The sequence below is a fragment of the Oreochromis niloticus genome, linkage group LG16, assembly GCF_001858045.2.
Source record: "Oreochromis niloticus isolate F11D_XX linkage group LG16, O_niloticus_UMD_NMBU, whole genome shotgun sequence".
Lineage (NCBI taxonomy): Eukaryota > Metazoa > Chordata > Actinopteri > Cichliformes > Cichlidae > Oreochromis > Oreochromis niloticus.
This window is the reverse complement of record NC_031987.2, coordinates 11,500,341-11,525,128: the sequence shown is the minus strand read 5'-3', so window position 1 is coordinate 11,525,128 and position 24,788 is coordinate 11,500,341. Positions and strand designations below refer to the sequence as shown.

Genomic DNA, 24,788 nt, shown 5'->3' with positions numbered 1-24,788 from the left:
AAAGCACTCTGCAGCCATCTTGAAATGCATTCTGGGTATTTATCCAGGGTTTTTTTAAACTTTCATTTCAATGATCACCAGAACATGAAAACTGCATGTACAAAAAACACCCATAGGGTTCAATTCAGGATGTATTTAATGACATGCCTCAGATGTCTCTGTATTTAGTCCCAATACCCCCCACTATCTCAATAAAAGTCACATTATTGCTCATCTGATAAAGTTTTTACTCAATCAGTCATTCTCTGTGTTTTCCAGATGTCAGTGGTACTTCAAGGCCAAGATGACCTCGGAGGATAAAAGAAGGGCGAATTATCAGAATGGACACGGTAAATCAATCAAGCTGCCTCTCTCCTTTTCCTTTGTTTTCTATGGCAATTACCTGACTTTGCAATATCTGCTAAGTAAGGTCTAAGTAAGTTACAAACTCTTTTTGAAGCTTGTTTTACCACTACTTGTGTCTGAATGACCAAATATTTGTCTAGAAAGTGACATGTTTAATTTAACATGGTGCCAGTAAACAGGGAATAAATCTGAAGTGAGTCTGAGAGCCATAGTAGGGAGCTAACAGCCACCTCTCTTCACTTTGCATTCAACATGCACCATGTACTTCTGTATGGATCATTTCCCATTTGTTCTTGTTCCTTTGCATATTGAATTTTGCACCGACTTCACCATGAGCTTTTACAGAATACAAAAATGCCTCCCCGCTATTGTCACGTGTATTTATTTAATAGAGCCACTAGCCTGCTACTTCATCTGTCTGTTTCTTCTTCTTTCCTTCATCTTTTGTCTTCCTTCTTATGTCCACTTAAATTTCACTTAATATGAGCATGAGCTTTACATGAGCTTTTTTATAATTTCTTATTATTTTTTTCTTAATCTGGTTACACATGACAACTGCATCTCTGAGCTGTCAGCTTTTGCACTCCAGTACTTTTCTGTTGCTTTATATCTTTTATGCCCAACTTTTCATTCCTGACATGAAAATCACAAATTGAATTGAGAGCTGTGAAGTGAAAACTGGAGGGAGAGAGAGATATTTGAAAGGGAGTTGAGCAGTAAAATGAAGACGATGGTGACAAGGTGAGGGAAATTTGCTAGAGGATAAACAAAAAAAGGGAGATTCAAATGAAGATGAGGGTTGAAAGGTACAGAAAGAGAAGAGAAGACAAAGAGAAATGAGGACTGTTCAAAGAGGACGGTTGGATCGAGGCCACAGAGCTACAATCGGCTGTGAAATACAGTGCATATCTCCTGTGTCCTGTTTCAGCGGCACAGTGTGAGATGCTGAGCAGAAGCTGTGAAAAGGGAACCGGGTCCTTGGCATTTTGCTTGTGTCGATTCGTGCCTCTGAGACAACTCGTTGTTGTTTTTTTGTTTTGTGATACTCTATCGATCCCTGAAGGAGAAGCACAGCTTTTGTCTGGGACCTCTCCGCTGGGAGGCGAGGGTCAGCGCCAGACCAGCAGCAGCTTGTTAAAGACTCACTGACTTGCTCAAGGACACTTCGGCAGGGTGAAGGGTCGCTTTAAATAATGGCTAAAAGCTTGCCGCGGTTAACAGGATGGTTCAGTGCTCAGTGTGCTACCCTGTGGGGATTTAGCTAAAGATTTGTGCTCGTTGTCTCACAGCTCGTAATAAATGGAAGTGGGAGGATGTGTTTGAAGCCATTTGTCTCGAGAGAGTTGAATTTGTTTATATAACGTCCTGTGATCCAGTGCTGATGGAATAATATAAAAAATAAAAACAATTTAGAGCTTTCTCCTGTCGATTTATCTAAGATATGTAGCCTGTGTGAATGTGGGTTTGTCTTGCTTTTTTACTATGTTTTTGTCGGCAGCTGGATATTTCAATAATTTCTTTCATTTTCTCTTTAGCGTATCTGTGTGTTTGCAAACTGTTTTTCATGCTTTCTGTGATAACACAAGGATGTTGGGTCCTGTGCAGTCAGCTTACTATAGCGGTTGGTTATTGCCACACTCGTAAGAATGGGAGAGCACACCTCCTCCACCCTCATTCTGAATGTGGGTGTCCCACAGGGGTGTGTCCTCAGTCCCCTCTTATACTCACTTTTCACCCATGACTGTTCACCAATCCACACCAGTAACACCACTATAAAATTTGCTGATGACACCACTGTCATAGGACTGATCGACAACAACGATGATTCAGCCTACAGAGAGGAGGTTCAGCATCTGAAGCAATGGTGTGATGACAACAACTTGCATCTGAACACAGCCAAGACCAAGGAGATGGTAATCGACTTCAGAAGAACAAAGCGATCTGAGCACTCTACCCTCTACATTGATGGGGAGGAGGTAGAAAGGGTAGAAAGCTTTAAGTTCCTCGGAGTCCACATCTCGGCCGACCTTACCTGGTCCACAAACATCTCCCACCAGGTAGGGAAAGCACAACAAAGGCTGTACTTCCTCAGGAAACTACGTCAGGCCCAATTACCCCAAAGACTGCTAGTAAACTTCTACCGCTCCACCATTGAGAGCCTTCTGACTTACTGCTGCACACTCTGGTTCAACTGCTGCACCGCGGAGGACAAGAGGAAACTGCAGCGGGTGGTGAGGGCAGCAGAGCGGGCAATCGGCACTTCACTAACCCCCCTCAGAGACATCTATACTGGCAGACTTCAGCAGAAAGCCAGCATCATCATCAAAGACCCCTCGCACCCTGGACACTCACTTTTTTCCCCCCTTCCCTCTGGTAAACGCTACAGGTCCATCAGGTCGAAGACAAACAGACTCAACAGAAGTTTTTACCCACAGGCTGTCAAACATGCCCTGCCTCCACCCTGATTGGAGGATAACTGCACTGCCAACACCCTCCCCCCCTCAATGTGCAATATCACCTCCCCCCCCCCCCACAATGTGCAATATCACTGATCACACTGCACCTCTCAATGCACCTGCTAGTTAGATGGCATATATGTGTATGTATATAGATGTAAGCGTGTATGTGGAAATATGTATGTACGGATGTATATATGTATATATACATATATGTATGTATGTGCGTGTATGTTTGCAGGTGTATGTATAACTATTCTACTTAACTAAAGATCAGTAATCCCATGAGTGTGTTTATTTTCATCCTTTCCACATTCCCTCAGTGAATATAAAACTACCTTGTGGGGTACAAGTACCACTGATTGTGTAGTATTTGAAGCATGCATAATGAAGTTGCAGCAGTACCGTCAGTAAACTCCATTAAAAAAAACTCCATGTACGCCACTTTGCCGTATTGATTATTCGCCGTGTTTGTCCACAGTCCCTTTCCCAGGAATAAAGACTTACGTGGATCCTGATACATACGAAGATCCCACACAGGCTGTCCACGAATTCACCAAGGAGATCGACCCCTCCAGGATCCGCATTGAGAGGGTGATCGGAGCCGGTATGCTCACGCAGACGTGCACACACTCTTATACGCTTGCTCACTGACACAATGTTCTCCTGTGATCACAAGAGTATCATTTCATGTTGTTTTGGATAACAACAGTTTTAAATGTGCATATGAGATTATCTGTTTTTACCACTCTAAACGCCTCTCTCTTTCTCCTTTGTATACACTAAAGAGGATGCCTTTTTCATCTGCCAGCTTCTCCCTGTCATTTTCTTGACACACGCTGTTGGAATATTAAAACTTTAACAGGTTTAGAGAACAAAAGGAAATGTAAGAATAGACTTGAGGCTTTTTTTTAGAAGGTGAAAGAGAGAATGTTATGAAGTTAACCTAATCAGAGAAAAGCTAATAAGGCTGGAGTTTAAATGAGAACTCCAACACTGCCCCCAGGTGGTATGCTGCATTACCTGCTGATGCCGCGACGCTTGCTGATATACATCGTATGGTGTTTATGTGTGTGTCTGTGCGTATTTATATACTCATGTGGCATTAAAAAAAGTAAGTCTGCATTGCATAAATCATTAAATCTGGGTAGACTTGATTTAAGGTTAGGCTTAGGCAAGTAGTCAGGAAGTGAAGAAGGAAGTGAGTTTGTTGAGCTCCGTGTCTGTGTGTGTTCTCCAGGTGAATTTGGAGAAGTGTGCAGCGGTCGTCTGAGAACACCAGGGAAGAAGGAGATTGCCGTGGCGATAAAGACACTAAAGGGAGGCTATGTGGAGCGCCAGAGGCGGGACTTCCTGCGTGAGGCATCTATCATGGGCCAGTTTGACCACCCTAACATCATCAGGCTGGAGGGCGTGGTCACAAAAAGTAAGGAGGATTGTGAGAGAGTTTCCTTACTTGAGGCGAATTCAAATCGTTCCAATGTACATGCAGTGTCACCTCTTCAGTACGTTCTTCTAATATAGTCTGAAACATAGGTGGCAGTGATTTATGGAGGAGCCTGTACACAACTGATGCCGCTGATGAAAAACTGTATTTTTAAGCTACGAGATAAATCTTTTCTTCATAACTCGGTTCGCTCCCCCATACTGCTGCTGCTTTGCTGTATTCACTGCCAACACACAAACTCAAACCCAGTCTACTGCTTCTTCTGCACATTCTAGCCTAATGAGTTTGGCATTTTTCCATGTAGAATTAAAGAAAAGAACATTGCGTCATATAAACATTTGAAACTCTGTTGCTATATTTTTATCAAAAAGAAAGAAGACCTCCCCCAACAGTTTCGCTGTCTGTTATAGTCTGAGCTAAGTCCTGAATTAACATTAAGCATTTTGCTTATAAAGCAAGCTTAAATGCAGGAACAAGAGCATTTGAAGTGCTACCTCATTATCCATCTCGATGCTTCGTCTTCACAGTCTGATGGATAAAGTTCCACCTTTGGGCTTTTGGTTGTTTTTTTTCTTTGTTTGTTTGTTTTTTTTATGGTTGCTCTAAAAAGATCTTTAAGGCTGGAGCAGACTATTTTTTCATACTGAGTAATTAGTCACCATGTGAAATGACTTTGCTCTGTATATATGTGGCTCAATGTCGCTATTTCTGCTTACTTATTGTGTAAATTTGTGTATATGTGTGCATTTTGTTTGCAAGTGGCTGGGGCTACATGGCTGTGTAAGTCTCCTGTTTTTGTGCAGAAACACATTTTATCTACAAAACTCGTGTCTTGTGTGCGTGAGTGTTTGAGTGTGGACTTGTTAACGAGCTCTGTTTTACGGGGCTCACCCTGTGCAACATATGGTTGTTTTTACAGGGGGTGTATAAACTGAGACATCGCTGTGAATATAAATGTGTCCCCTGAAGACTTTCAACCCCTCTGTGAATGCAAATAGAGGACACTCCTCAGCTCTGACCCCCAAGTGATAAAAACCCAGGCGATAAGGGTTTTTTGTTTGTTTTTTTCTAAGCCAATACTGTCATTATTACATTTAAGGCAATGATGGCTGGTTTTTGCAGCGACGTATTTAAGTGTTTTTCTGCACTAACATCTCTAAAGCGAGTGAGTGGAAAAAAGTCCTCCCAACAGCACAGAGCTGACTTGTGCGGTAAGACTCTAAAAACAAATTTTAGTGACTGTGACTGAGAAGGACTTTTATCACATCAGAGGTCAACAACTGTGGCTGCCTGCGCTGAATAGACATCTTTTATCAATAGCACCTCTTTCAAAGCCATTGAGATCACTCTCTAGTCATAATATTGCATCTGGTCCCTTTGTACGTTTTTTCATATGTTCTTAAGGTTTTAAATAATGTCAACTTTTAAATTTGATATATAAGTATATATCTTATATATGAATTAACCTGTTTCCATGACTGCCAATTCAAAAGTGAACATATGCATACAGCACCCTATACATATTAAAAGTCATTTGCGTTTGCAGTGGGGCATCAGACTGTATGTAGAGGCTATATGTATCCTATCTGTGTTCACCTGTCTGTCTTTGTCTTTTCTCTCACTCTCTCCATCTTTCACTCCTTCCATCTGTTGTTGTTCTTCGGAGACTAATTATGGAGAGTATTGTGCTGTGACTGACTGCTATACCTGCTCTGAAATAACAGGTGACACATTAGATTCTGGCAAGCAGGTGCGTTTGTTTTTGTTCAGGCGCTGCACTGCATAACTATATATTGTTTCCAGACCTTGCTAATTAGCTCAGGAAAGCCAAGCTTGATCAAATAATTTCTTGTCTATCCCTGCTGGATTTGTGTAAGGAGGGATGATATTTAAAAGTGATAGGCTTTTACAGATTTAAACAAAAACATGTGCTCATTTGGTCTCAGGCAAGTGATAGAGTTCAGCAAAGAACAAGGCTTTATTTATCTAGCCATATGCATGTATATATATACACACCGTGTCGTCCATTTTTGTGACTGGATTATACATTATGAAGCTGAACACATATTATCCCTGAATGTGTGTTTATTTTAAGTTGTTTGGCTTGCCCATTTGAATACCACAGTAGACTTTCAGAGATTATTTCATCACTCAACGCCATTGACAACAGGTGCTCGGTCTTTCCAGTGGAAATGCTCCAAGCACATTCTGTTTAACAGAAATGTTTTAAGCCTGCGGCGCTTTACAATTTCTGTTTCAACCAAAGTGGAAGATGCTTCATTAGTAATCCATAGGAACAATGAAATGTTGGTGCTCAAGTGACCATAACTCGCACCATCTGTTATTTTTATAATTATCTTGTACTTCAGACAGTTTTGCATACTTCTTTTGGAAAAGTTGTTACACACTTGGACAAATGACACTTCCAGGCGTGCATGAGTTCAGAATCGTTCTCTTTACTTGCTCATTCGCAACTGCAAATACAAAACACAGGCACTTCAGTTCAGCGTAGCTGCACTCTGCAGGCTATCTGTGCAGTAGAACACACAGGACAACTTTTCACATAACTACTGAACCTGTGTTAACAAAGTACTCATTTACTCAGTATTTTCCTACCAATGTTCATCTTACAATATTCTGCACACTCGCATGCTCATCCAAATAGTATTGTAGCACCTGGAGACTACCAGACTATACAAAACACAAGCACTTCAGTTCAGCATAGCTGCACTCTGCAGGCTATCTGTGCAGTAGAACACATAGGACCCCAAAGCTGCCCGATTCAGTGCCTGCGTGAGCGCCACCCGTGGGAATCATCATTGACCAGAATATTCTAGCTGGATTGCCAGTGAGCACAGTATGTGTCAGAAATAGTAATAAAGAACTGAATGCATAACATAACAATGATAAGAATGCATGAAATTATGGAGAGGGGGGGGGGCAATATCTATTACAATACTTCCATCTGTGTCCATCCATTACATGAGTCCCATGTAATGTTGCTTTAAGCTGTTCAAAGCTGTTAGAAAACTTAACCTAGCATTCATTCACCAAATCAACCTCTCATTTAGCATCTTTAACCCTTTCTTTTGTAAAAAGTGCAAAAACAATTTACCTTTACAGTCACGTCAAGAACCTGTCCACAGGAGTCTATGCATTCCTGTGGAAAACTAAGTACACCCTTACAGCTCCCGTGGGAATTAGGAGGATAAGTAGATAAGTAGTAGCCAGATACTGCTAATCAAATATTGACTATCATCAAATTTGACTAGATCTATAAAAGCAGATGTTTGGGCAGTTTGCTGGTCTGGAGCATTCAGGTGCACATTAATACAACAGCATCTTCCCAGTCCTTGAGAGATTACCCCAAGGTCGGATCATGCAATGCTCAGACAAACTTCAAAAAACTCAAGAGCTACATCTCAGAATCTGCGGGCCTGAGTTAGCATTTTAAATGTTAAAGTTCATGATAGTTCAATAAGAAAAAGATTAAAAGTTGAGAAGCTCGCAAAAGAAAACATGCATAGTTGAAGCTTACAAAGCTGCATCTGAGCAAACCACTGCTGGAACAGTATCTTTTAGCTCGACTAGAGCAAAGTGGAGATGTTTGGCCATAATGCACACCATCCACTTTAGCCAAAGTCAAACAGAGCACATCAGCATGAATACCTTATACCAACTGTCAAGCACAGTAGTGGAGGAGTGATGGTTTGGACTGGTTTTGGAGCCACATGACCTTGGCCTCTTGCAGTCAATGAGTTGATCATGAACTCTTCAACCAAAGCAACCGAGACTCATATGTACCATATGCCCGACTGCTAAAGATTGACTGAAATTGTGTCATGCAACAGGATAATGATCGCAAGTACATGAGAAAATCTACAACATAATGGCCGAAAAAGAAAAGAATCAAGTTGTTGCCAAGTCAAAGTCCAGGACTCAACTTAACTGAGGTGCTAAGGGGAAACCTTAAAAGAGCTATCCATGAATTCATGTTTGCAAACCGCAGTGAACTGACTCAGTTTTGTAAAAAAAAGAGTGGGCCAGGCCAAAATTCCTCCACAATGATGTGAGAGACTGTTAAAGCAATAAAGAAAATTATTACAAGCTATTGAATCATGCGGACTAGTTTTTTCAAAGGACTGCAGAGTCCTGTGAAAACTTTCTGTTTTGACTGAATGATTTTTTCATTTGAAGGAATGATGGTCTAATTACTCCTCTAAACTTTTCAGTTTCAGCAGCTGCACATGATACAATACAAGAAACGTGTCTTGGCTCAGTATGCCTTACTAATAATATGTTGTAGTCACTCAAACAATAACAAATATTGTCATTGAGATTATAGCGCAAAGCTGGCAGACTTCCTTATGCTGCCTGTCTTTTTTTTTTTTAACAATTTAGCTTTTTTTCTGTCAAAATCCTGGAGTTGCACTATCCAGATGCACAAAAACTCAATTATGTCAGTGCCTGTAAACACGCTGCTATATTGTCCAAATTATTGTCCAACTTGTAAATGAGAAGTCATTTAAATTCGAATTAGACTTGACATTTAAATAGGTTTAAGTCACATTATTGTGTCAACCTAATCGACTTACTGTCTCTACTGAGCTAAAACACTGACCCCAAAACTGAAGTTTTAGGTTTGTCCTTCAGCTTCAAAACAGCACTATTATTCATCAGTTAATACATGACAATGTGCATCATTTTATAAGCATTTCAAATATTATATGCATATATCAGAAGTGTCCAAACCTTGTGGTTTGTTCATATGTTGCTGTCTCCCTTCTCGTAAAAAATGATCTATAAATATCCTTGAAACAGAAAAAATTGTGGAAAACTAGGAATATTGGATCGAAATTAAAAGTAAGACGACAGTTGTCTGTTGAATTATGAAACGGCAAATACTCACCTGAAGCTGTGGTGAGAGACCCCATTTTATAAATGTCTGTAAAATATTCCATCTTCCGTCATGTCATTTCCATATTCCTGTGTGAGTTTTAAAAATTACATGAACTGAAAGTGTAATAACACAGTGTCTCTTCACCAATCAAATACTTGTCTTTCTCTTCCCAGCAGTTCAGGAGGGTTTACAGCTCACCAGAAAACAGGCCTTAGACAGTTGGTTTCTAGCTGTAAACCAGTCAATCAGTAACTCTGTAGGGATCCTCGGTGGGGAAACAAAAACGGAAAAGAAACTGGGCTTACATTTTTTCTAACTAATGTTTCGTGTCATACATGGACTGAATACTGAATATGGGTCCCAACTGACCGGCTGGGTATTTTAAAACGGAGAGGTTTTATCAATTGAGCAGCTTGACTTGATGCATCAATAAACTGCTCATGTTCTATGAGGTTGTTTTTTAAGTCGCTTTTCCTCCTGGATTTCCTGAAATAATAACTAAAAATAAAATAATTGAAATGCTTTGTAATTTTGTCAGCCGCTCTTTATAAGAGCATAATGCGTTTTCTACATTAATTCAATTATAATGTTTTAGATGATCAGTGGATCATGTAGGATGGCATGAGAGATAGCATGCAATATTCTTCTTTTAGCAGAAAATTCATAATGAATCTGTTTAATCAAATTCTTTAACTGCTTTAGAGTACTAGCTGTCTTCTCGATAAATAAAAGATCATTCTCATTGTATGTTTAATGCACGCTTCACTTTGAAGTCTGCTTTACAGTCTGGCCGAGTTTACTTGGTTGTTTCAGAACCAAAAATAATCAAATTTTATTTCGAAAACATGCAAACTGCATTAATACTACAGACTGAATATACAATTAGTATCTACTGCAAAGAAAAAGAGATGATAAAGCTTGCTTTTAGGCCGTGTCTACTTTATGAATACCAAGTAGCTATGGTAGGAGCATGCAGCATACTCAGTTTCTCAGGCAGGACTCCTTTACTTCACTTCTCTGACATCCAGCTTCTTAACAAGATAGGGACAGTCAAAATGCTGAAGTTAGGGTTCAGAACAAGACTTAAGAGGCCAACTGGTGACATTTCAGTGGCTAGATCCAGCTTTTATAAACAGTATGTGCTTTGGACCACGTACATTGTGAGTCTCATTCCATTTCTGCCAAGCTCCTTCCGTCTTATCCTCCACCCTACACTGTAAACGGGCCATAATGCCAAGGAAATAATCTGAAATAAACACGGTGTATGTGCTGTCTTTGTGTGTTTTTGCAGGCAGGCCTGTTATGATTGTGGTGGAGTACATGGAAAATGGATCACTGGACTCATTTTTGAGAGTAAGTGTCGGAGTGTTGCAGAATTCAGGCATGATTATTTCCTCAGATAGTCTCAAAATCTCTGCTGTACATATTTTCTACTGCCTCTGCATGCCTTTGCACTTAAGGCTTGGAAGATCACTTCTAGTAACATTTGTGACTCATCACTTATATGAATTATGTAATGTATTTACTGTATTTACTCTCCTCTCAGTTTGCTGCTCAGCTTAATTCTGAACAAACTAGTTTCTTCTTCTTTTCTGTCAGTACATTTTTTTTGTCTTGCTCTCTTTATCCATCCTTACCCTCCTTTTTCTGTCTGGCTGCCTCTGCCTTCTCTTTCTCTGACCCCATACTTTCCTCAATTTCCTATTCTTCCCGTTAGCAACATGATGGTCACTTCACCGTCATCCAGTTGGTTGGCATGCTGCGTGGCATCGCTTCGGGCATGAAGTATCTGTCAGATATGGGCTACGTTCACCGAGACCTAGCAGCTCGAAACATTCTGGTCAACAGCAATCTGGTGTGTAAAGTGTCAGACTTCGGCTTGTCCCGAGTCTTGGAGGACGACCCGGAGGCAGCTTACACCACAACGGTACACCTGACACCCTCCAATAACTCAGCCCTCATAAACCAAGCAGCTGCTGCTAATTTATTACAGCTTTTCACAAAGCTGAAATCATTTTGTTCTGTGTCACAACTGGGAAAAATGTTACTGTTAGGGCCTGCACTGAGGTTGCATCGATCCATTATTTTCCTGGGATTTTAATGTTGAACTATTCTAGGAAACTAAACCCGTAATATGTAAAAAGCTTCTGTTTTTTTAAGTTGTTTCTCCATCGTTGCATTTTATCGCCTCGAAAATTGCTAGATGTGAAATATTGACAGGTAAAGCCAAGAGAAGTCTAAACAAAGGATGAAAAACAAAGAGCAAATTCAGAGGGGATATCACTGAAACATGAAGAGATGAGCAGGCAAAGAAAGTAAGCAGGAAATGTAATCGATTGCAGAACAGACAGACTGACGACTAACAAGGGAGATGCAGAACAATACTGTATATACACATGAGGAGCGAATAGGGATCAGGCACGGGTGGACAATAAGTGCAAAGCAGACAATCATAGAGGCGGGAAAACAAAGGAAACAAAACCAAAGAGGCACATAGAAAGTGATTACCAAAATAAAACAGAGACACTGAAAACACAAGGAGAGACAAAGGAAACACAGGGGATAGTGAGGAAAGGTAATCACAAGTTAGTGAGGAGATCTGAGCCTCCACAATAGCTACAGCAGCACAGTAATAGCCATGATAAAAGTTTTTCCTCACTCCAGTGTTATTCACAACCAGCTGGTGTAAATCTGGCTTTGGTAGCGAATCTCATTAGAAACAGAGACTGAAAGTTTTAAACCGCAAAAGGCACAAAAGCAAAGTCCAACCTAGCAGCTGTTCCCTAGCTGTTAGGTTGTACTTAAAAAAAAGTATCAAGTATCAAAAAAAAAAAAATCGGATTTCCAAAGTAGCTTCTACACGTACTCTGAAAACTTTGCATCTCCAGAAAGCTTGTTTTCAAAAACACATCAATAATGAAGCGAGGAGACGAGAGTCTTGTGGATCTTTTTTCTTTTAGCACCTGTTGCTGCTTATCATTGTTTCACTCAAACAAATCCCCAAAGATCAGTGTGGAAAAGAAAAATGAAAATCAAAAATGAAATATGACACTAACAGTTTTGAATTTTCAATTGAGCGGTTCTATTTACCGTGTATGCTGATGCTATCTATATAAGAAACCCGATGCATTACTCCAACTAGATTAGGCTGATTTAATTTAGATTTTCCTGCTTTACCAGCCGAGGCAAGCAAAAGATGGACTAGCCTTAAATTGCTAAAGTCAAACTTTCAATGCTCATGTGCTAAATCTGTCTGAGCCCACAGTGACCTCCATTTCCTGGTTTGTATTGAGGTTTTTGTGTGAGGGAAATGCTGTGTTTACGGCTCCAAGTTGAACTTTCTGCCTCACAACACTGTGGTTGAAATCCACAAAAGGGAAGTGAAAGGTGAGGTGAGCTGAAAGGAGAAAGGGGAGAAAAGAGGCAAAAAAACCAGAATGTTTAGCACAGTGACAGCAGCATTATTGAAGACTACTTTTTGTTGTTATATCATACAGGATGTGAGAGAGTCCAGGCATATTTACCATACCTATTTGGACAATTGCACATTAAGCACATTCAGTTTGAAATTATGACTCGAATGCAAAAATGTGCAGAGTTAAAAAATCCAGATCTTTAATCTGAAAACAGGCAATGGTCGTACACTTGGAGGCAGTCAGTGAGGGCAAAAAGAACAACCAGACAAAAGACAAGATCCCAAAACTGCAAAAGGTCATAAATGGAAGAATAACAATGAACACTAAGAAAAAAACACCCAAAACAAAAACTAGAAGCACTGAAACCTTTACTGCAAATAATACAAGAGGACCTGGCACTTAGGCACGATATGCCATGCACTCCCTAATTTATTAATTAGGCAGTGCAATTGATAATTATTCACTTATTAAATTTAAATAAACACCACCTTGGAAAGTCAGAGCACCCAAACCGACCCTGAGTTTGCAATCCAAAAGACAGCAGCACATGTAAACAGCAGTAAAACTGTAGTATTTGTAATCGGTACTGTCACCGCTGTGCATTTGTGAATTACTACATAAGCCATACACAAAGCAACGACCAGGCTCTACCTGTGAACGTCCTGCTGTGGCGTTTTTAAGCACATAAAAGAGGTATGGCATTGTACCTCAGATATTACCAACCTCAAACCTTTATACTACCGGCTGAACGGCTCCACCTTGCAGAACGCTGCCCGTTTCTGTTATTACTAGTGGAAAAATGTGACGTTGCTCTTTTACTCTGACATCAGACTTTCGAGATGAAAGGAACACAGCATATCTCACAAAAAGGGTGCGAAACAGAGAGAACAGCTGTACTGGATGCTACAGTAAAGTACATCTCACTTTATATTTGTACAAGGAGTCCAAGTTGCATCAAACCCAGTAGAAAACCTTAGTGGAAGGTACAGCCTGTTTTACCCATTATAACTAAAGTTTAGTGACTGTCCAAGTATTTAAGGTCTGAACTGAATGGTTTCAACAGTGGATGTGACTTTGGGGACTTTAATAAACTTGAGGAATGCATTTACTATATGCTGGCATTTTGCTCATATGTGTGCTTGCATTATTCATGTGTGGCTTTGTTTTGCCTTTTATTTTTCATGAGCAGGGTGGTAAGATCCCAATTCGATGGACAGCTCCTGAGGCCATCTCATACAGGAAATTCTCTTCGGCCAGTGATGCATGGAGCTACGGCATTGTCATGTGGGAAGTGATGTCTTATGGAGAACGACCATACTGGGAGATGTCCAATCAGGATGTGAGTATTCTTGTCATATGAGGAGAAAAACTATTAAAACTAGCAAGACTTCATGACAAAAATATAGAGCTTGCGTTTTAATAAAATGTACTTCAAGACACTTGATGTAAGATTTTCTGAAATCGGATTTTGGCGCTGTGAAGCAAATAAGTGGCACATTCAGTCTATTACTTTGGCATTTCATTATTTTTTTTTTTGCTCTTTATCCTGTAAAATTAACTTCACATCTGTAAAAGATAAGCATATTTTACACGAGGTATACCAAGAGAACGTGTAACACCTATTACAGCATGTGGTATTACAGGTCATGGTTACCTACACTGGAATTGTAGCTGGAGGCTACTTGCGGAATAAAGATATCTCTACTCTTAAAAATTATATTTTGTGAGGAGTGGAGAGGCCAGACAGTTTTAAGTAGGGTTTTGTTTCGTTTTGTAATGTTTTTTGTTCCTGTGTAGTTGAGATTGCTGTTGTTTGCTTTTGGAGCAGACATCACTGTGTACACCATGAGGATTCATATAAAGTAATGTTTTTTATAGCTTTCAGTTAAATTAAAAAGAAAATCTGGAAATACTGCTTGATTTATTGATTTTAATTGTTGGTACATACAGTAGTCATTTGTTGACATAGCTCATAAGTTGGATGCGCCATTAAAATGTGTCCATGTGGGACCAACAGCTACTGACTGAATGGATAACCTGTTGTGAGTGGCAAGAAGCCAAACGTTGGTCTTGTTTTGTCTCTAACATGATTTTGCACAGCAATAGTAGCAACACACTGTGGTAGCAGCTAGAGGATACCTTGCTGCCATCTTCGTCTTTATTCTGTTGTATGGCTGGTGGGCACCAGTGTTAACATGCAATACCACCACCTGTTTTATTGAAAAATCATCCAGGTAATTGCTTTCATTTTTAAATATCACAGTTCTCATCAATGCAGTATGTTGAGCATATAAAACACCTGTAGAATGTGATTGCTGTGTACTATTTGCTTTTGAATCACCTTTTCCTTCATGTGTTCTGCTCAGAGTCATATTGATGAGACGTTTTTCTCTCACAAACCTCTCCTTTAACCTCAATCCACAATAATATTGACTTTTCAGATCCTCCGTTCCTGCTTCACTGTGTAAATTCTAAGTTTGTTTTCCATTATATCTCTTAAAGTCGATGCCCTTTCACCTGCTCTATGACTATTTGCTCACATCAAAAACCTACCTCTGAGAGAATCGAGGTTAGGAACAAAGATACTGGTGATATCCACCCAAAGGATAAAAAAGATGAGTAAGAGGGAATGGAAAGAGCAGTAAAGGTCAGAGGTTCAGAGGACTGCGGGCCAATCAAGGGAGAGTTTATAGCTGTGGATTCAGTGCAGCTGAGCAACCCGCTGATCCCTGGGCTGTGGTCAGGGATTGGAGGGACCTTGGTGGAAGCATATCCATCCCTCTCTCCGCTGAGTGTGAAAGCTCGACTGTAATCCCCTCAACCCTTTACAGACAGACTCACACACATACATACACAGACGACCCGGCACACACATTCACTAAGGTCCTCAGGTTTGGGGAGGATTTGTGCTGTTTGGGAATTGCTTAGAAGTGCTTTCTAAGTCAAAAGGCCAGCCAAGCCACAAAAATCTGCCAAAGACTGTCTCATCCTGGTCAGCCACTTACCACTGCTCGCTACAAAGATACTTGTAGATACGCCGCTTTCCTTCAGGGGATCTGAGGAGATAACGTATGGATGTTAACACACGCTGTCAGCTGAACTCATGATAATGTGAAGAACAAGTGAAAAGTGACTGATAATGTGGCATAAATACAATAATAACATAACAAAACTCTAAACCAGTATGTGAAAAGAAACAAAACAGAGATCACACTGAAGGTTTAGCCTAAATGTGGCCCAAATCTGCATTTTTTTCTGTTTTATGTGCCGCATTTGGCTTTGACTGATGGTGTTAAAGGAGAATGAGTCTGGCTGCCTCTATTCTGCCACAGCTCTACCTTTTATGAGCCAGATGTCAGGTGTGTTCTGGCATTTGTGCCACCTCTAGCCACAAAACACTTGGCGTAATCCATGTCAAGCCAAGCTAATGACTTTTGTGCAACATCTGGCGCACACAGCATTTGCCAGTCCTCTAATTGAGCTGCTGTAAGTAGCCAAGAGGCCAAAATTTGTCTGCTATCTGGGAACGTTGTCATGTGTATAACTGATATAAATCACAAAGGAATCTCTAACTTTTAACCAGACTGGTTAATTGGCAGGCTTCAGATTTAGACCATTTACCACGTCCAACTCTTTCTCCAGGTGATTCTATCCATCGAAGAGGGCTATCGGCTCCCCGCACCAATGGGCTGCCCAGTGGCCCTGCACCAGCTAATGCTGCACTGTTGGCAGAAGGAGAGGAATCATCGACCAAAGTTTACAGATATTGTTTCTTTCTTGGATAAACTAATCCGTAACCCAAGCAGCCTGCTGCCGCTGGTAGAGGACATTCAGAGGTACAGTACTGAAAAACTTTTTGTGCCATGAAATGAATTAAAAGTAAATGCACTCTGGGTAAAAAATAACCAGTGAACCAGTGAATGTGTTTTTCTGTGGGAGTATTCTTACCCCAGGACAGAGTATGAGTTATTTTCCTTGAACACTGACGAACGTTTTTACTCCTACACCTAAAATAAGTGACACACTGAGAACTTTTTGATGCTTTCACCAGTTTTTCAACTTTGAGTTGACTGAGTATGGACATACTCTGACATTAACCTTTTTTTCTTTTTGCATTAGTCTACCAGAATCTCCGGGGGAGGAAATGGACTACCCAATGTTCATCTCTGTCGGCGACTGGCTGGACTCCATCAAGATGAGTCAGTACAAGAGCAATTTCATGGCAGCAGGCTACAACACATTGGATTCAGTGGCGAGGATGAGTATTGAGTGAGTAGCTCAAATATAACCATTTTTAAATGTCACGAAAGCATGTCAAGTTTGCATGTTACAGGAAGTGCAGTTCTATAGCTCCCAGAGAAAACTTTATATAGATAGGTAGAAATCACAAGGATAGGCAATGATGTAAAGTAAGATAATTCTATACTAATGTAATGTTTTAATGTTACACTACTTTTTACATTTATTTCACTATGTTCAAGAGAAATATTGTCTTTTTTATTCGTCTGTATAAAATATACTGTTGTCTAATATAATCAGCAATCTACAATGTGAGACTACAGGCAAACATAATACAGATAAAGTTAGCCTGAAGAATTGAGGTAATGTAATCTGAAGCAATTTTCAAGTAATAAAAATACTTACTTTGACACTTTGACACACTGTAACCAAAGAGGAACAAATTGTACACGGTGATGAATATTTTTATACACTTATGTGGCAAATATTAAGACACATTGTTTAATCTTTGAATTCATCCCATTGCAATAGGTGTAATAAATTTGTCACATAGCCATGCAGTCTGTCTTTACAATCATTTGATAAAGAATGGATTGTTTCTGAAGCGGTCACTGAATTTGAACTGGTACTGTAATATGGTTCCTAGATATTTCACAACATTGCTGCTGACTGACTAACTGCAGAGCTCCAAACCTGCTCTGGCATTAACAACAGAATAAAATCTGTGCACCGGAAGCTATATGGTATCAGTTTCCATGTCTGAGCAACTTCTGTAGTTTAATGTGTCTGAATCATGGTAGTTTTGCCCGAAAATTGAAGCTGTATCCAAATTTGACTGCAGTGTTTCTCTACAGACTGTGGTGGTCTTAGTCAGCATGACTACAATTTACTCATTTTCCTTGAAGGTCTCGCAGGCAGCTGGTTGCGTAACTGAAAATGGATTTTAGCCATGACATAAGAACCACTCATCCAAACAACTCCACACTCCACACTGCACTTACTTCGATGCTCAGCCATGCACTTTCCAAGTTTTAGTAGATTGGATGAACACTTGTAGAGAAAAGAACAGACACATATGCAGACACATGCTGCTTGCATATTAATATGTTATTAATATCAATTCAATCTGATATCAATCTAGCACAGTAACATACACTGACAGCACCCATTTTGGTATATCATGAATACTTTTATACTTCAGGTTCATTTTGCTAATATTTACATACATAAATAAGGGCCTGTGAGTATGTTTAAATTACTGTAATGATACAACGGTATTGCTAATTTTACTTGAATAATGTCCGTAGTCAGTGAAAACAGGATGTATTAAGTTCTGCTGTTTCATGCTTTTTTGTGTCTTCTATGCTTCAAACTTTTGTAGAAGTGCAGCAGTAAAATGCTGTAGTACCTCTTTAATTATATATGAATCATCTTATAGGTGGTTAACCCTGTAAAGCCAAGTGTATCATATTTGATACATGAGTTTTGTGAGTTTTTGAGACTCCTAAATCGTCAGTATGACTTAGAGTGGGGTCACATATGCAAACTTAGAATCAATTTTTTTTTTTTTAATTATCAGGAAATATATTCATCTCAGTGACTGCAAATTTTGGTAATTCTTTTGTCTATTTGTATAATTTAGGATTAAAGCACATCTAATTGGTGACACGTGATCAAATAATTACCTTCAGTGAGAAGTCCTAACACAGTTAAAGTGTTTTCTGCATGTGTCCTTGTGTGCTTGTGTTTCCCCTCTCGGCCTAGAGATGTGAGGCGTATTGGTGTGGAGCTGATCGGCCACCAGAGGCGAATCATCAGCAGCATACAGACCCTTCACCTTCAGCTACTGCACGAACACGAGAAGGGTTTCCATGTATGAGGGCGCCCTTTATTATAACCTGGGATGGACAGATAGATGGACCAGATGGAAGTGAGGTCTAGACCATATGACAGACAGTCTACAGCCTGTGCCTGGGTCTTAACCCCTCATACAGGAGGTCATTGGACAGACTACTCCAGCAGACTCTCCCCTGGTCTCCTTCACGTCCCATAGTAACAAACTTTTTCTACTATACTCCCCTTACACAGTATGCCTGGTTCTTCCAGACTATTTCAGCCTGATAGACTGTTCAGGCTCTCCCAGGCCTTCACTTAGGGGAATGTAATGCCTTGTTGCAACAACAGTACTTTGTGTGTGGCGCAACAATATCTAGAGGTGTAGATTTGCAAATGTAATCTACTGATTCTTTTTTTTTGTATGTTCCTTTTTTCTCTTTCTGCTCCGAGTTATGTGCTCATGTAGCTGCTATCGGGTGTGCAATGGAAACATTTTGTCCTTTGAAAAGAAAAAAATATATATCCTCAATATTTTTTATTTTGGAGTTTGATATTTTATCATAAAGGTTTATTTGGATTGCTTTAGTTACCCTCTCTCCAGAGAATCTGGTACACTAATACTTGAAGAAAGAAGCGAGAAGTTTATGAATGTTTAAAAGTGTATAGACAAGTAATAATAATTATTATAACCTAATATGAATATATGTGCAGTCCTGTATGTGAAAGCCCTAGTAAATCTGGATCTTACTTAGATATTTAATTTTACTGAAAATTGGTTTGTTTGTTTGTTTTTTAATCAAAAACAGCAATACAGTATTATGCAGTCACCTCAGTATCTCAGAGAAAGATGAAGAATTGTGCAATGAGAGAACTCTTGTTGACATACAAACATGAGGCTCACATAACACCATCCGTCAGCTTTAGTGTCATACCCAAAGCTTGCAGAACTGGATCTGTTGCTTTCAGATGAACAAAGTCTATCCTGATATGTTTTAGCAGCCAGTGTACACCCAGTTGTGCGATCAGCCAGTTTTGTTTTGGGTTATTTATTTATTTACTTGGATTCTGAATGTCATACATTGCCTGAAAGTACACGAATCTCCACTGTCTTAACATATGAATGTTCACAGAGCTTAGCTATAGAGGAGAGACATTTGGCTGGAAACTTAACAGGGACTTATATGATGAAATTCTTCCATGCTGTTATTGTTTTTGTTTTTTTCTTGCACACACTCACACAGACAGTACCGACAGAGGTTTGCACTTCAGAGACAAAGTTGATCCATGATGTCAGAGAAAAGCTCATCTGGGGTGCAAGATCACCAGATGGAGTAATTGTGGTCGTGTAAAGATTGTGATATGGGAAAACTGTGTACATAAACATAGCCTGATTTCAGACTGGCACTAGATGTCATGTTGTTGGATGTTTGCCATTGAGATGAACATTTTCTTCATACTCTTAAGTCAGCTGGGAATATGCAGTGGTGCAGAATAAAAGTACTTAGTTAGAGCTGGAGGCAGCAGAAGTAGCTAAAAGCTGGTTAATGGAAACCGGTGTGAAAAATGTCAGTAGTCTTAGTTACGTGAGGTTAGGACAGATGTGTTCGGTAGAGAGGCTTAATGGAGACAGAGAGAGAGAACCAACATAAACAGCAGCATCATAACTCATCATGTGTCATTGTAACATCAACAGTAACAAACACACATGCTCAAAAACACACAAACAGACACAGAATGCCTTACAGTCTGCGGACCATGCAAGCCGTTTATAAGTTTCAGTGCAGTCACAGGACCTAGCCATTAGTCTGAATTGTATGAGAATAACCTCCCATCTACAGCTGTGGGTTTTAATAAGAATTGGAGCTCAATGATTAATGTCAAGGCCAAACTGGATACAAAGATCTGTGCCTTTCGGTCACGGCGCAGTCATGTATCCAGGCCTTCAGGAGCAGGAAAGGTGCACGCACAGCACACATCCAAACGCGCACACATTTGCACACACACACACACAAACGCGCTCGCAGTCACCGCCGCTCTACAGAATATGGGGAATATCAGATGCTGTTTGTTTAGCATGTTCTACTGCTGAGCAATGTTAGAACGTTCTTTTGTACAAAGTACAAGTATACTTATAATTCTTGTATTTTATTTTTCTATGATTTCCAAAGAGATGTTGTAGATCTTGCACACTGTAAGAGGCAGTTACAGCGAATATTTATTTGCAAATAAACATGAACAGTTCTGGCGGTTGGCTGCTCATTTCATTTGGTTCATTTTCATTCACTATCACTTGAATGAGACGCAGAGCGGCTCAAGGAAAGAAAAATGTCTCTTCAGTCAGACAGGCTGTCCTCTCAGTGAAGATAACGTGATTTAACAAAGCTCAAGGACTAGGCTCCATCTCTCTAATCTGCGTTTAAGTTATTGTCAAATGTATGTGACTTTTCTCTTTAAACTAGGCAATTATCCTGACATTTTACAAGTTACTGATAACCAAAAGATGGAGCTGTTGGACCACTCAGCAGCTTCAAAACTGTTATATAAGAAGATTAAAATATTAACTACTTAGATAATAATGAAAAATAAAGACTACGTGCATAATTTTCAGATTGGGTACGCTATATACTTTCTGCTGAGAGGTATGCTCATTTTGAATATTAAATTAATTAAAATTTACATTTCAGGTCTTAGAATATGCTTCTATATGAGAATAATGTGGCCAAATAATGTGAAATTTTAGATATCCTATTTTTCTGTATTTTTTTCAACTACAGTATTCTCTAACAGATGGATTTAATTAGATTGTAAAGCACGACAGACTGAGTTTGGCTGCCGTCATTAAGTGAGCAGAGGATGCTGATGATAAACTGCTGTTGTTTGCATGTGTTTTTGCACCTTCAAGGGGGGCCCAGATCTGAGGCGGGTGGGGGCCTCCAGAGAGGTAAAGCGTTTGAGTAATAAATCAAATGCATCAGGCCGGGGGGCCTGGGAAGCTCCATACTCCTCATGATCAGGTCGCCGGGTGGTTCACCGAGCTTAATTCGTCCTAATAGGATTACCTTGCACAAGCTGGGATGCCCAGGGAGCATCTCAGCTTGCAGCTCTATTCATGGAATGTACTAGGAACATTCACGGCTATGTTTATCATTATTTTTTGCTAGTCTGAACACATTTAATTCCCAGTAATCAGACCATCTATGGGGTGATGTGCTGAAAAATTAATTGGCATAGCATCAGCTGAGTGTAATGGGGTTGTTGGATAAACTGACGGGCTGGCTCGGCCTGAAGAAGAAAGAGGTCAACGTTTTGTGTCTTGGACTGGACAACAGCGGCAAAACTACCATCATCAACCAGCTCAAACCACCTAATGTAAGTTCATAACTGAGCTTCAAGAATGAGGTATTTTGATATCTTTTTTTTAAAAGTGGAACTGAGAGGCATTTGTGTCTATAGTCCTGTAGGTACAGAGGCTTCTAAGACATGTAAATCTTTTCTAAACACCTGCTAATTTGGTAAACACGCTGTACGAAGGCCTGTCACAATCTATATTTCGCTGCAGTCCTTCACTGGTTGCTTGTTTTCAGCATTCGAATCATTTAGGCCCATTGTCAGAAGAGTGGAAACATGTTAGTCAGGTAAAGCCCGTATTGCACTTTAATTATACTATTTTGTTGTTGACATACTTTTGCCGTTACTTGTCTGTTTTTGTGTGTTTGTGCTCGGGGATGAATGCAGACACAGGCACAAGAAATCGTCCCAACAATTGGTTTCAACATCGAAAAGTTCAAGAGTTCAAGGTAGAATGCAATTCCGCAATTTTACAGCATATTCAAAATGACTAATCCAGCAGTTTTTTATGATGTTAAGCTGTCTTTTTCCTCCTTCCTCTGCCCTCCTTTCTGCACGCAGCCTGTCCTTCACAGTCTTTGATATGTCTGGGCAGAGCAGATACAGGAACCTGTGGGAGCATTATTACAAGTAGGGCACACAAACGTGAACAACAAGCCTTTTGCTGGTCAGATATTCAAACTTTCAAAACTGACTCCGTACATTTCCTTCTCCTATCTTCTGTAGAGAGAGCCATGCTATCATATTTGTTATTGACAGCAGTGACAAGCTGAGAATGGTTGTTGCTAAAGAGGAGCTAGACACTCTTCTCAACCATGAAGGTACACAATCTTTGTTTTTAGACACATTTTCTACACAATTTAGTTTGTCCGGTTATAAAAAATAAAACAAACAGTATATAACTGATGCAGATTGTGTGTACAACTTGTTTAAAATGCCTGCATTAAGAGGCCAGTTGTCTAAACCTAGTTAAGTAATATTTGCACCATTCATTAAAAGCTTGAACTGATACATTTTAGTGGCTTTAATCTAGGTAGCATCAAGTAAAGTGATCATATTTGAAGATATCCTGTCCAAAATCTAACAATATCAGTAGTGGAATTAAAAACAAAAAATCCCTCCTAAAAACTTTTTTTTTCTTCTGGCTCTTAGATCACTAAAACTGGTCTTGACATTTTTTCTTCTATGCAGATATCCGCAGCAAAAGGATACCAGTATTATTCTTTGCTAACAAGATAGATCTGCAGGATGCAATGTCTTCTGTCAAGGTCTCACAGATGTTGTGTTTGGAGAACATCAAAGACAAGCCCTGGCACATCTGGTAATGTATCTGCCACCCTGAGTTCACCCTGCTGAGAAGTAGCACTCAATAAAAACACCTTCAGAGACACTGTTGAGTAATTTGTTACCAAAGTCATTCAGGTGTTTGTAGTCTTCGAGGAAGTGCCCTTACTGAACAGAGCCAAGTCTCGTCACACCCCTATCTACTCCATTTTATTCTCCCCAAGTTACAGCTTGAAATCTTAAATAAAGATAACGTGGACCGTTTGTTCCCCGGCCACTTCCTGTTTATTTGATTTGTCTATGGTTCATGGGTTAAACATTACTGAGGGGCACGGCAACATGCCATCAGTGCGTACGTGTATGTGTGTGTTCCACCTTGTCTACTCATTAGACAGATGGCAGAGTGATGGATTAAAAGCTTGACAGCTTTAAATGTCCAGGATCCAAGAAAAGTCATGAGAAAGTGAATGTGTGTCACAAGCAGATTAACTCCTGGACATCTTAATTTTCAGTGCCAGCAATGCTATCAAAGGAGAGGGCCTTCAGGAAGGGCTGGACTGGCTACAAGGTAACATGTCTGTTTAGTAAACTTAATGAAAATGTCATACTGGGCCCAAAGAGAAAGCGGGTCGGAAAATTTAAATGTCAATACTTTCTGCATCTTGTATTAAGTGCTGTTGTTTTTTTCATACTCTTAGATCAAATTGCACAGTAAGTATAATTGTGCTTTATTGTTGTGATGGTGTTATAAAACTGTGATTGTGATTGTAGAATGTATTTCTCTGGATGGGAGGCCAAATTAAAACACTCTCTGGGAAGTAAATCCTGTCTAAATCAGACCTTTCCTCCACTATGTGTTGTATTCAGTGTCCTGTTTCCATCCATAATCCTCTGTAAATACCACAATTAGCTGATTTTCTGTTTAAGAAAAGTTAATTTGTTAATTTTTGTTTCCACACCCCTAGACAAAAAAGCCCAACCACAATTCTGTTTTCCTTTTGTCAGATCATTTGAAAACAATGAACACATGAATGACTGAAACGGCCATGACTACGGACAAAGGGGACATGGTAACTGGATCTCACTCATCATCTGGAGTATTCATCACACTTGATGTTGTAGGCCTTAAACTTAAATATCAAATAACCTACAAATTCCTGGGCACGCAATAACTCTAAGATCTATTTACCTTTGGGAAAAAAAGAAAAATATCAAATATATTCTGATTATTTAAAGCACCCCCTGATAGATTTCCTTCTTATATATCATTATGAGCACACTCTGTAAACTAAAAATTATCATTTATACTGTTTCTGTATACAGTAACATTTTTTTTATTGAAGCTGCTTTTTTATTGACACAATGCTTTCTTAATTACATCCTTTTTTGAAAACGCTGTCAATGCTGAATATTGCACTGTCTAATAAAAGCCTATTTGCTGAGTGTACGCTGTGTTTGTAGCAGACGTGATACTGCTGGAGAAACAGAGACAAAATCAAAAGTGTAAATTCCACTTT

At 39.7% G+C, this 24,788-nt stretch overlaps 2 protein-coding genes across 5 annotated transcripts in view; both read left to right on the top strand.

Moving 5' to 3' along the window:
• The window catches only part of epha6 (eph receptor A6), a 174,746-nt gene extending 153,865 nt beyond the window's left edge, over positions 1-20,881 (top strand). The window contains exons 9-17 of the mRNA XM_005451964.4: positions 259-329; positions 3,283-3,408; positions 4,042-4,227; positions 10,440-10,501; positions 10,866-11,075; positions 13,754-13,903; positions 16,207-16,400; positions 16,684-16,833; positions 18,568-20,881. Of these exons, the coding sequence (XP_005452021.1) occupies positions 259-329; positions 3,283-3,408; positions 4,042-4,227; positions 10,440-10,501; positions 10,866-11,075; positions 13,754-13,903; positions 16,207-16,400; positions 16,684-16,833; positions 18,568-18,682 (1,264 nt within the window). The 3' untranslated portion in view covers positions 18,683-20,881. The remainder of the gene's footprint in view (positions 1-258; positions 330-3,282; positions 3,409-4,041; positions 4,228-10,439; positions 10,502-10,865; positions 11,076-13,753; positions 13,904-16,206; positions 16,401-16,683; positions 16,834-18,567) is intronic.
• A 657-nt stretch (positions 20,882-21,538) lies between these two features.
• On the top strand, positions 21,539-24,714 carry LOC100691535 (ADP-ribosylation factor-like protein 6). 4 transcript variants are annotated; one of them, XM_005451966.4, is made up of 9 exons: positions 21,539-22,008; positions 22,224-22,274; positions 22,375-22,436; positions 22,549-22,617; positions 22,714-22,808; positions 23,179-23,308; positions 23,784-23,839; positions 23,970-23,982; positions 24,277-24,714. In XM_005451966.4, the coding sequence occupies exons 1-9, from the start codon at positions 21,886-21,888 to the stop codon at positions 24,308-24,310; spliced, it is 633 nt and encodes a 210-aa protein (XP_005452023.1). In that variant the 5' UTR covers positions 21,539-21,885; the 3' UTR covers positions 24,311-24,714. The 4 variants fall into 4 exon arrangements, with proteins under 4 accessions (XP_005452023.1, XP_005452024.1, XP_003445414.1 ...); XM_005451967.4 differs by lacking the exon at positions 22,224-22,274 and having other exon boundaries at positions 21,542-22,008; XM_003445366.5 differs by lacking the exon at positions 23,970-23,982 and having other exon boundaries at positions 21,542-22,008.
• Positions 24,715-24,788: the final 74 nt, after the last annotated feature.

What these genes read in the sequence shown, in the direction of transcription:
- LOC100691535 (XM_005451966.4), top strand. Translation starts at nt 21,886, where the DNA reads ATGGGGTTGTTGGATAAACTGACGGGCTGGCTCGGCCTGAAGAAGAAA. An exon ending in AGTGGAAACATGTTAGTCAG is followed by an intron (nt 22,275 to 22,374) that starts GTAAAGCCCGTA and finishes GGATGAATGCAG; the next exon opens with ACACAGGCACAAGAAATCGT. An exon ending in CTGTGGGAGCATTATTACAA is followed by an intron (nt 22,618 to 22,713) that starts GTAGGGCACACA and finishes TATCTTCTGTAG; the next exon opens with AGAGAGCCATGCTATCATAT.